Raw genomic sequence first — 13254 nt, forward strand, 5'->3', positions numbered from 1 at the left:
AAATTTTTACTAATTACCACCTCCAAAAACATTCATTTCTGTAAGAAAAAAAAAAAAAAAACCCAACCAAACAAAAAAATTTAAGTGGAAATATTTTTTCCGTAACAATTTTAACAGCCAGACACATTTCAAGTTATACTCCATTTAATTTCCTTCATATATTTACCTTGGCAGATTTTCGCTCATCAATAGGAAGAGATAATCCCTGAGTATGTGGATCTACTTCACCAGCAGTGAGATAATTTTTCTACATTAAAAAAAAAAAATTAAACCATTCAATACACTTTAAAATACCAAATCTTACTCATTAAACAGTTAGGTATTGTATTTTCTGAAGTAATTTGAGCAATTTGATGAAGTAAAGACTGAAGACAACCTTCACATTCTGAATATGTAGGATGTTCTTGGAACACATGAAGGAAGTGAAGTCAAGGAATGCAGGGAGTAAATGTCTTTGTCAAATATTAAACTTGAGTTTGAAAGTGCTTGTCACTTCTTCCATGTTACATTACTTCCAGTATAAGTTAGTCTCTATATTAAAAAACTCTATTTTTATTAAAAGAAACCCCACCCATTTCTTCTGTAGCACAAGCACAAGTGTCTGTACAAACATAAGAGGAATCTTCCAAGACATTTCTTTACTGAAGATGAAAAACTGCTTTTTCTAACAGCAGAAAACATATGTCTACCTCTTACTTTAACAGATGGAATTCATGCGTACAGTAGCACACCTCTATCTCAACCGTGTTTTCCATACCAGCAGTGCCCAAATTTTTCAGGATAACAACCCACCACCAAATCTTCTAATTCTTCATGGATCAACAGTCAGTTTTAGAGAAGAATCTCCCATGAAAACAAGTATGTTGTTGCTCCACACAGATCCCTGGGCTGCAGCATGGGACCTGGGCTGTGCAGCAAGTCAAAGTACCTGCTCTTCAAACCAAATATCAGCGCCGATGCAGGTCTTTAGATTCTAGATCTAGAGGATTTGTCATACATCACTACTTTATTAAAAGCATCCCCAGGCCATTCCCAGTCAATCATATGTTTTGTAAATCTGATTATCTTTAATAAAAAGATCATCTATTTGTGTGTCATGGGGTGAAGAGGGGAATGGTGAGATACAGTATTTCACTAGCATTGTTTATTTTCATAATCTTTGTTACAATGTGGCCTAAATGCTTAGAGGAATGTCAAGAAGTAACAGCTCTACCTGTTCCAGTACAAACCCACATCATTATAAATGATATTTCAAACTGGATATTAAAAGATTTAAGGGATTTATTAATCATGCAAAAACATTCAAGCACCAAGGCAACTAGATTTATATGGAAAACCAAGTTATTTCTACTAGAAAAAGTAAATAAATTGTAATCCTCATTATTAAATAATTCTTTGCATGCATTTTGAAAACATCTAGATATTACCTCTGATCTTAAAACATCTTTTCCAAAATCAGAACCTGATATGGAAGTTGCATTTTTCTACATAAGCAAGACTAAGCAAGTTATTAACAAAAAAAATTACCACTGTGAGAACTGGTAAAATTCTCTATTTCCACCAGCTCTCTTTAGGCAGAAAAAGAAATTAGAGATTAGTTCTTCCTCAGCCCTTACCAGCTTAATACAGCTAACATGTACTAGACCAAACACACAAACAAAAAGGCCTTGTAAACTTTGAAGTCCAGTTGAGAATAAAACACTAGAAGACAATGTAAAAATTATATTATTTGGGTGCTTTGATGGTAATTATGAAACATTAAGTTTTAACATGATATTCTAACTTTGAAAATAATCTAGAGTTTAAAGTGAAACAAGAAACAAAAATTCTATAAAGATGATTTTGTTAGAGGTTAGGAAGACAGTTTGTTCTGCTGTTGCTATTGCTATTGAAGAATTCTAATGCATGCTAACATACCCAATTTGTATCATATACATGTTATTCCAAACCCCGGAAAAAAATAGCAGATTGTGTTTCTAGCACATTACCTCCTGGTCCTTGACTGATGTTGCTCAATCTGAACAATTTGGATGGACAGCATTAAATTTTAAAATTGTAGAATACACAAAAGTATAAAAATATTTTTTAAATTAAAATTAATTAAACAAAGCTTGTAAAAATAACACCAGAGGTGTTATTTTCTCCTCATAATGCTTGTCTGTATTCTCGCATTCTGGCCAGTAGGTGCAAAGTAAGTGGCTCTACTGCTTCCCTAAGCACCACTGACAAGATTTCATAGAGACAGGGAAGAAAAAAGCCCTGACTCTGGTTGCGATGATATATTATAATATTTATATAAGTTACTTTTTTATTCCAGCTTTATAAAATATGTATACCAAGAAAAAAAAATCTGAACTCTTACTATCTTTATAAATGATAATCCTTGAAGCAAATGTCTATGAAAATAAAAACTATTGTAGAGCCCGCATTAGACAGCAACAATGGCAACTGCATAGGGAAAAGGAAATCAACAAGTGTTTTAAAAACTTATGAATGGAAAAATAATATATGTAAGTAATCATTCTGCACAAAGCAAGCAATGCTGTTAGTCACAACTAATCACCACAGCATGCATAAATGCACAAAGCACAAATAAAAGTAATGATTTTTTTTAAATTCCGAGAGCATGAAGTTTTCAAACAAAGTAAGAAGCAACTAATTTGAAAGAAAATAAAATAATATTGAAGGCACCCTACCTTTCTTTTTGCCTGTGAAATACCCTAAAAATCAGGGAAAAGATACTATTCAAAAGGAGTCTTTGAGTCAAAAATATTTGACTTAACAAAAAATACTTCCTTTCTTAAAGCAAATCCATTCATTCATTTTAAGAACTAAAGACACTGGTAAATAGTATATTCATAAAAAAGAAATTATTTGGTTCCTTATTTTCTTCTGATTCATGCACAGCAGCTACAGAATACCCCCAAGATGATACTTCATACATATACTTCCAATTTTAAATTTACCCTGACATTTAGTAAATCATGTTAAGCAGAACATCAAAGCTTTTTCTTTCTAAAATTGAAAAGAAGCTGTCAAATGGAGTCATACTAAGTACAGGGATATTTTCACCCCAATTACAGACCACAGAATACTTAAGTACGTCACGAACTAGAAGCTTTTATATTCTTAAGGAAAAAAAAAACAAGGAAGAAGCAAAAACAAATAAGCAAATTGTTCAGAAAGAAGTGTACTAAATAATGTAGTCACACAACAATGAGATCTGTAAAAGCTTAAAATATATAAACAAAACATTTTGTAATTGCTTTCACTCAGGTCTTCAAAATCAGCCATTGCTCATAATGAATGCCTCCTTAAAGAATTTTTCTGCAGGAATTGAATTGATTCAATTAAATGAGAGAATAATTGTAAGAGACTCACTAAAGCCAAGCAACCAGACAAAGAGCTTTACCTGAGAAAGATATCGCCTGTAATCTTGTCGAAGCTCCTCTTTGAGTTTATGTTTTTTTCGTTCATATTCTTCTCCAAGAGGTAAACTCAAGCCATAGTCACCTGAAAGTTTAACATCACTAAATATCACTATTCACTATTTTGCATCAATACAAAGCAAAAGCTACATCTGGATTTTTATTAGATACAAACAATAAAAAAAGAATTAACCATGCAACCAGTAATTACACAACAGCTGGAAAAAACCCACCTTCTCTGTATGAGTGGTTGGGTGAAAAGCATAGAAAAATAGACTGGCATTTGGATAGTTTTCCTCTCATCCCTTGACTTTTTCTTCCCATTACAAAAAAAAAACCACCATAAGCTGAATTCATTTTAATATTGTACATATCTCTTTGGTCAATGTATGTTTCCAAAGAAATCCCCTTTGACATGTGAGCTTCAAAATTATTAAGATATTTTAAAGCTGTGTTTACCACACAATAGAAAGCATACTTTCCAAATGAAAGCAACAAGCCATTTGCTTAGCATGTGAAAAATTTGTTTGCTCCTACACAGCTAGAGGGAATCTGACCATATGATAAAAATAATAATCATTTTTCTTTCCATCTCAGTATTTTTAATCATAATAGACCCAAAACACGTAAGTACTTTTCTGAGATTACTATCAGGTCTCATAAGAGCTGCACTCTTAAAATATAATAAAATATAATGCTACGCAAGCTGTTTGCTGTTCCCAAAATGCATTTCGAAGTACTTTATAAGAAACATCCTCTACCCCAGAAGCACATCTCTGTACTCACTTTCACCACTCTCCACAGAGTAGTGAATTGCACAAAATTACACAACTAGTGACAAAGATTACAACTGGGAGTAAGCGTGTGTACAACTAATATTTCATATTGTTTCTCTAAAAGCATTTCTACATCTCATGACCTATGCAAAATTAGTAGCAAAGAGTTAAAGGGAAGAGAGGGATATTCATGACTTGCTCTTAGATCAGTCCAAATTTATTGTAGGATAGTTTGTTTGGCCTGGCTCAAGATATATTCTGACTTATTCTATCCTCATGAGCCAGGAAAACAGTGTATCAGGGAAAAAGTGGCAAACAGAAGTCAGTCTGATATTCAGAACCAAAGGATGCAGTACCTGACTAAGTATCTCCTATGCTATTCTGAAACAGCCTGCTGAGTCCAAGTATTAACCAAAACCTGCATGGCAACTTCTTTTCCAACCTGCAAGTTAATTTTCTCCTAATTTTGCATATAAGGTAAATGTGAATTCCATTAAAAAAAAATTAATATAACATTTCAAACCTCAGAAAAGGGGTTATAAAGTAGAATAGAATACAGAAGAATAGCTTGTTTCAGCTATTTGCTCTTGACTTTTATTTTATGCCTAATAACTGTTGAATTAATTCCAGAAAACAAAGAAAAAGATCAAAAGCAAGTAACAAGCTGGAGAAAAGATTCATTCAGTAATTTCACAAATGCCACCGAAATTCAGTACCAAAAAAAAAAAAAAAAAGAGAAAAGAAGTGAGAATCCAGTAGTAGTGAAGTATTCAAACAAAAGATGGTTTGAAATTAATTTTTTTACAGGGAACTTTTTTTGGCAACCAGAAAAGCACTGAGATAACAAGTGTTATATGTTACATGTTACATGTCATGTCATGTCATGTCATGTAATGTCACGTTATGTTAGTGATCTAGGGAATATTTGAAAACTACACATTTCAAAAACTTACCCTTGGAGAGCCTAGCAGAGCAAAATCACTCCCGTTCACATACATTCAATCTAATTTCATGAAAAATTTGTCCGAATTCTTCTGACAGAATACGAGATATACCTTCTTTTTAATTGCTTTTTCACTTTAGTTTATTCTGTATTTGCTGTATTTATTTGCCATTTCACATTCCAATAACCACATATAATCACATTGACAATGATTTTTTTTTTAAATGTTACGATTTTAAGTACATTTTTACATAAACATTTCCACGTATGTAATGTTGAGAAATAACTGCAACTTTATCCAGTCCAAACCTCAACATTACTGCTAGAACTAGAGAATATACTTAGTAGCCACCAAGGAACAAGTCTCATCTGATGTAATCTATAAGAAATTACAGTGCTTTAAAGCACAGCAAAGCAGTAATATCGGCAACCATCCATTTCAGCACCCAAATGATCATTACAGAAAGTGCTGGGTTTGGCTGGGACAGTTAATTTTCTTCATAGCAGCTGATATTGGGCTGTGTTTTGGATTTGTGCGAGCAGTGTTGATAACAGGGATGTTTCAGTTACTACTGAGTGATGACACTTCCTGCTTCTCACCCCACCCACCAAGGAGAGGACTGGGGATGCACAAGAAGTTGGACAGCTGACCCCAGACCATAGGTATATTCCATTCCATATGGCATCATGCTCAGCAGTAAGACTAGAAGGGAGGTTGGTGGGATCTGCTGGGCATCAGTTGGTAGTGAGCAATTGTTTTACATTTGCATCACTTGGCCTTCTTGAGTTTTACTTCTTTCTCTTTGTTTTTTTCCTTTTCACTACAATTTTTTTTTTCAATTATTAAACTGTTTTTATTTCAGCCCATGTGTTTTTTCACTTTCACTCTCTTTCAGTTCTCTGCCCGCACCCTGCTGGTGTTGAGTGAGCAAGTGGCTGTGCTCAGTTCCCAGCTGGGGTGAAACCACAACATGGCAACACCTACTTTTCATTTCAGATGACCTGAATATCCCTCATCTGTAATACTTCATTGTGTTACGTTTCCTCAGTTAAGCTAAGAATTATCAGCACTAGGAGTAACTTGCAGAACCTAGTAAGACTGCCAAAAATGTGTGATAGATACTTAATCAAGTGCTGCCCTCTAGCTAAGTTTATCTATTATCACTTCTGGAGACAAGGAATATTCAATTATCATTTCAAGTACTTTTAAGTGAAGTTTTCCTCTAAAGGTCTTTGAGGAGCTTGTCTTGCTGATTGCTGGAAGTTCTACTTATACAGCATCCCTACAAAAACCATGTTTTTATTTATGCAGCTAAGATCATCTCAGACCCACAGATTCACAAACTCAAGCTCCATCCCACTGAAAGCTGCAGGATTACACCAGAATTACAGTAGGCACAGTATGAAAATTAATGAGGTACTGACCCGAAGTGTCTACACATGAAAGAAAGGAGTTAATTATCAAGAAATAGAATACAGAAAAGCTCTAAAGCTCTCAGGACAAACCTGAGCTACACAAGTGTAGCTAAGGAAAAACAGTAGTGCCTACAGAAGGGAGATGGTAAGACAAGTAAGGAACGGTGGCACATTACAGAAACAGGAAAATGGGGAAAAGAACAAAATCACACATTTTCAATCAAATGTCACAGAGAACACAGAGAAAAGAAGAAAAAGGACAATATATATAGAAAACAGATATTAAGCTGGTAGCCACATCACAATAAATCTAACCATTTCACCTGGTTAAGATTTCAATCAAAATTAAGTCCTTGTTCTTTCCTTGCACAATGAATGACTACGTTGTAACAAAATCACAAAAGCAATAAAAACAGTTTAAACTGCTTGAACATTTGAAAGACACTATTTAAGAGAAAAATTCGTTTAACTATGTGCATCTTAGCCAAGTTGGCTAGGACTCTCAGGGGACTGAAAGAAAGAGGCCCTGCTTCCCCGACACAACACAGAGGGAATGTACTTTCTTGCAGTAAAGTCCAGATGAAAGATGGACTTTCAAAGACTTTGTTCCATCCAAATACAACAGGAAAGAACACATCACCAATCAAGGACTGGCAAGAAGGTTTTTTGGGTTGTTCTTTTTTTTATGTTTGGTTCATTTGGGGTACTTTTAACGGTACTACCTTGCAAGAAAAAAGAGATGGCTTTTGGAATATTTTCCCGCCAAAAAAAAAAAAAGCCTAACTACAAAAAATTCCATACAATCCCAAGACTTTTGGAAGAAAAAAGATATACTATACCTAAAGGATAGCTCTGTTGACTATTTGGAGGTATATTTTCTTTAGCCATGGAGATTAACATCTTGCTAGTTTCAGAAAGTTTCTCGGATTCCTTATTCTGAAAACAAAACAAAATGTCTTACTGCATCACAAAGTAAAGGAAATACCACATAAAAGAACAACATTAGTAATGTAATCATTAGCACTGCAGAACAGAGAGATTGAAAGTAATGCTGGAACAACACGTTGAAATTACTAATAAAAAAAACTGATAAGAACAGTTTTTTTGATTGTTATTTGCTTTTTATATTTCATAGTTTCTGGAACAGAAATTTTGAGGATATTTGTACCTTCATCCCTACCCCAACACCCAAGCCCAAGAGTGGGCAGAGGACAGAACCCTGCTAATCAGCTTCCCTAGGGAGGGGTGAAGGAGTAATAAAAGTCATGTACAAGACTTCTCACTTGTAAAACACAAATCTTACTGTGTATGCCTGGTGGCATGCAGGTTTTTAAAAATCTACATACAGATATGAAGTACTCAAGTTGGAAATTACTTTGAATAGATAAATCTTTAATATATTCTTCAACAACAAATACAGTTTGAAAGCATAGTAAAAGCAAGCTTCAATCAAGTCTTTGGCAACAGAAGTATTTAAATTCAGGAGAGCTTTTTTATACTCTTACCCTCATTTCCATGTAAGGTGGATCATTTTCAAGTTCTGCCTTATCTTGTGCCAACTTGGCCTTCTGGTTTTCAATAAATTTTTCTAAATCATCCGCCATCATTTCTAAGGTTACAGAAAAGATGTAGAGCATGGAATTCATGTTAGAACCTCAAAAATGTAAAGCTCAATTACAATTGCTTAAGACAGCAGTTAAAAATAATCAAATTTCTCCCTCAGAACTATGAGCCTTAAGATATTTGCTGGGACAACAGAACAACTGACTTGGGAAACCCATCCATGGAGGAGACCCCTTGATGTTTCACCAGAGAGAAAATTCAAAGATTCCGGATTGCAAGACTGATGATACTTCTCTAATCTTTTTTTCTAGCATGGCTGAAGTGTTTGGGCGTTGTTTTTTTTAACTGCAAGTCTACCAGTGACCTTTCACTACATACTAGCACAAGCTTAATCTAGTGAATTACAAAATCAAAATTATTAAACACAGGATGAAGAAATCACTAGGAAAAAGTACAAAAAGTGCAAAATACATGCACAGTCTAAAATATGGACCAGGTCACACAATTAATTCTGTGCTTAACTTACTATCATGAGAAGTCTTAAAAATAATCAAGCTTATTCAAAACAAAACATGAACTTCAAAAAAAAAACACCTCACAAAATACATAAATAGTGTTTCTGGAGTTGGAGCCAACCATACCTACCTCCTCTACCACTAAAATAGCAGAGGCAATAAGAACACCTACAAGTCTGCAATAATCCTAAAAACAGGGATATAAGGAAGCATTGACTCAGAATCAGATATTGATCTGTAAGGAAACATGCACTGAGGAACACCAAATACCTCTCTTCCATAAGTTGTGCACCTTGCATATTTAACTGGAAGTCCTTCAGAGCAGAAATTCAGCACTTTATTAGTGGAATTTAGTGTATATTGCTGCTTTCAGTGACCTCATAATAAAAACTAAAGTCACTCAAGTTCACGTCAATGGAACTGTACCAAAGTTGAGTTAGTTAAAAATACTGCAAAGCTGCACACTAACTGATTATGGAAAAAAGAAAGACAAAACCAAAAAGAAGTAGGCATACAAGCCTACTCATCCTAATCTCCACACAGCATTTTCACCAATTCCAGTGGCGGAGGAGTTTTACGAAACCAAGCCTACCAAAAGAAAATAAAAATCCTCAAGTTATATTCCATGCTTAAAATAAGCATGAAACTAAGAAAATTATGACCCTCAAATCACTCCATACAGCTTAAGCAAAAGGACTGTTTATGCAGATTCCTGAAAAATTACATCCAGTATTTAAACAAAGACAGCAGGTTTTTTTAAGGCTAATTCTGTATCATTAAAAGATCGTACAAAGTAAACAACAGGCCAGTGAAAAAGGTATATTAGAAAAGTTTCAGGAAAAGAATTGAAGAACTTAAAAACAACAGCAACCAAAAAAAAGCCAAACCACCACCTCAAAGATAATAAGGCAGCACACAGGTAAACATAAAAGTAACATGTCCAGAGAAACGGAAAGAAATTCTCACTAGAAACAAAATGGAAATAAAAATGCACAAATGCTGTAAGAAAAAGTGAAGTAACTGCAGACTAATTTAATTCAAAAATACATTTATTTGATGTATTCCTTCTCTTTTTTGATTCATGATATAAAATTATAATATTGTCACAAAGGAGGCAGAACTAGGCCAACCTATTTACAATTCCTAGTGGTAGTTCAGGACAATCAATGCCAAAAATAAATATATCCCCGTCTGATTTGTCCTAAATCTTTAATCTCATTAGTTTTGCACACTGATAAAGGATAAAAGAAATCTGAAAGAGGATAAGTTTCCAGGCATGGTAAATTTTATTTAGCCTATCAGGTTACATAACAATCATGAAAAAAATGTTCTGAAAGGGTGAAACAACTTGGCATAAATTGGTCTCATCACCTACCCCGTGCTGCAGAGTCATCAAGAGGAAAATTACCACATGTAGGAGGCACTGTGAGAAGCCTTTCCAAAAGCTCACTGACAGTAACATAGACTGTAACATCTATATTTCCTATCTCTGTCTACAATAGCATTTATAAACTCTAGCACTGTTTCCAAATCACTGGATGGGAAGGGTACCAAAATTATTCTGAGAGCTGGCATAAGGAAAGCAGTCTTTGCAGAGTATTTTCTAACTAGCATGAGGAACACAATGAATATTCCAGCATTCTGCACTCCTGTCATATTGCTCAAAAGGGCAATATAATAAATTAAAAACCAAAGACAAAACAGTTACAGTTGAACTACACAAGCAATCCAATGGGTGTGAAGAAATGTGGCAACTCCAGGCCTTGGAGAACACTAAGCTGACTAATGCTACAGCACTGTTGATTCAGCATATCTTTAATACAGCACAATTTCCTGGAAGAGTAGCCAAATCCTTCTTAGAAATATCTAGACACTTTATGTCTTAACATCCTTCTACTTATGCTGATTTTCTTAAAACATGCATGAGTGCAAACTCTATGAGATAAGCAAAAAGAATATATTACACCAAAAAAAGAAAAATGTCTTAGTTATTCTAAGTAAGAGTGACAAATTCAATGTGACGCATACACAAATTACAAAAAGTGTAATGTGACACATTACAAAAATATATCAGCATGTAAGCAAGTATCCTACTGAATATTAATCAATTTTGTTATCTTCTGTACCATGTGAAGAGACCATGACTAATCACAATAAAAATAAAGAAAGATAACACATATCTATCAGCCTTTCTTTAGCTCTTGCAACTTTAAATCTTGGATAACTTGCATTTAAATCTTGGATAACTTGCATTCCCAAAAAAATTCATTTTTCAAAGTGAAATTCCTTTAAACAAACCGCTACTATATAGTCAAGTACTGTCTGAAAATGTCCCATAAAAATATTTTTACGTATTTTTTCTTTCAAGAGAATTTTAGATTTTCATAGCCTCTTTTCCTTATTCAGAGCTTACAAAAGCAGCTCTGAGTAATTAGTCACCTAGGTAGACTTCAACTTAAACAAACATAGCAAGCAACAGAAAGCATACAGATATTCAAGAACAATACGTCAACTTTGAACATGAGATTTTTACTGGACCTATGCCCAAAGAGATAATAATGCAGTATTCAAATGTACTCTCTATTCAAGGTATCCAAAACACCAATGTGCATATGTATTGTATGTACTATATATTTACCTATATATTGTGTAGTTACTTTATCACCTACAGCAATGTTTAATGTGTTGCATTCTAATCTTTCCCTTCTCCTCCTAATTGTTCAGGGAAACGCACAAAATTTAAAATCAGCACGTGGAAGCGGATTTCATCTCTTCTATGCCACCATAATATTGAAATATCATCAGAAGCACTGGCAAAATGGCAATTCCCATCCACGTGAACTGCAGCACTGGTGGCAAGGAGGGAAATGCTTTGAAAGAGTAACTATATGCCACGTTTAATAACTGTACTTACAACTTATACGGCCATTAATTGTGTCATTAAGAAACACTGCTCAAAGTTAACCCAAACTTCCTAAGGAATTAGTACTGACTGCCTCTGTACCCTTGTGAACCGCACTTGGGATAAGCCACTGCTGCCAGAGACACGCTCCCTGTACTTTTCTTTCAAATTCACTGCTGAAAAAGCACAGATTCCAAGGTCTGGCCTCTCACAAATAACAAACTCTTGAATAAAGCAATGCGACTTTTTCGCAATTGAGAAGGCAATCCATCCTCTGAACAACCAAGCAACAAGTGTCGCGAGTTACTTTCCCTCCACTACAGGGCTTATCTATTTTTCAGAGCACGTAATTTGATCCAAAAAGACACTAATTTCGAAAAACTTTCAGACCCAGGAGATCAGGTTTATTTCTCCAAGAGCGACAGCTCGGGGAAGCGCCTCTCCCCCGGCCTGCAGCGCTCGCCTCCCCGCCTCCCACCTTCCCTCTTCGGCAGCACCCCTGGGGCACTCCCGGAGGCTCCGACCCCCCAGGGAGCAGCTGCGGGGCGGGGATGCGGCACTCGGGACTCGGCCCCTTTTCGGATCGCGGCGCCGTTGTCAGGCAACGGCCGCACAACAAGCGGCCCCACCGGAGGGCCGGGACCAGCAGAGCCGAGCCGAGCCCCGCTGCCCCCGCGGGGACCCCCAGACCCGGCAGTACACCCCGGACGCGCCCCCGCCCCGTCCCGCTCCGGTGCCCCTCCCGCTGCCCAGCGAACCCCCCTCACTCCCGCCGCCGCCCGCTCCGAGCTATGAGCGATGCGGGCGATGGAACCGCCCGGCGGGGCTGCGAGGAGGGTCCTCGGGCGCCGCGCCGCCCCCGCCGCCCGCTCACCGGTACCGGCGGCCGCGGCCCCGTCCGCGCCCCGCGCGTTACCGCCGCCCCGGAACCCGGCGGGCGGCGCCGCGCAGCGCCCCCCGCTGCCCCGGAGGGCGGCGCGACCCGGCCACCGCCTCCTCCCGGGCGGGGAAAAGCATTGGGATGGGAGGCGGCGGCCAGCGGACTTCCCAGCATCCCAGGGTAGGGCCGGTTAGAAAAGAGCGCAGCGAGTCACCCGGTCCAACCTCCCTGCTCCAAGTACGGTCACCCTAGAGCGCATGGCACAAGATTGCATCCAGACGGTTCTTGAGTATCTCCAGGGAGGGAAACTCCACAACCTTTCTGGGCAATCTGTTCCAGTGGTCAGTCACCTGCACAGTCAAGATGTTCTTCCTCATCTGCAGGGGGAATTTCCTGCGCATCAGTTTTCTTGCCTCTTGTCCTATTGCTTGGCACGTCCCAGCAGAGCCTGGGTCCATCCTCTTGACGCCTCCTACTTTAGATACTTTTATATATTGATAAGGCCCCCTCCCAGCCGTCTCCTTCTCGAGGTTGAACAGTCCCAGCTCCCTCAGCCTTTCCTCATGAAAGATATGCTCCCGTCCCTTAAACATCGTTGTTGCCCTCCTCTGAACCCGCTCCAGAAGTTCCGTGTCTCTCTCGTACTGAGTAGCCCAGAACTGGTCACAATAATTCCAAAATCATAAGTGAATAAATTGATAAATAGTGAGAAACGCCTCCGTCCGGCCGGGTTTGGGTTTCTGCGGTGCCGCTTCACGGGGCGAGCGGGTTGGGCCTCGCCGCGTGCAGAGCCAAGTGCGGCCGCTGGGGGCGCAGCGCTGCCGGCTCCGC

The 13254-nt window shown here is 37.7% G+C and overlaps 1 protein-coding gene across 1 annotated transcript in view; it reads right to left on the bottom strand.

Annotated features, from left to right (window-relative positions):
* The window catches only part of CSPP1 (centrosome and spindle pole associated protein 1), a 60640-nt gene extending 48180 nt beyond the window's left edge, over nucleotides 1–12460 (bottom strand). Inside the window, 6 exon segments of the mRNA XM_088059963.1 lie at nucleotides 167–247; nucleotides 2697–2720; nucleotides 3413–3513; nucleotides 7403–7499; nucleotides 8069–8172; nucleotides 12418–12460. Of these exon segments, the coding sequence (XP_087916089.1) occupies nucleotides 167–247; nucleotides 2697–2720; nucleotides 3413–3513; nucleotides 7403–7499; nucleotides 8069–8170 (405 nt within the window). The 5' untranslated portion in view covers nucleotides 8171–8172; nucleotides 12418–12460.
* Between the last annotated feature and the right edge of the window lie 794 nt (nucleotides 12461–13254).

The sequence above is a fragment of the Pseudopodoces humilis genome, chromosome 1 (assembly GCF_049639895.1).
Source record: "Pseudopodoces humilis isolate 2021_Gansu_Grassland_sample_001 chromosome 1, ASM4963989v1, whole genome shotgun sequence".
Lineage (NCBI taxonomy): Eukaryota > Metazoa > Chordata > Aves > Passeriformes > Paridae > Pseudopodoces > Pseudopodoces humilis.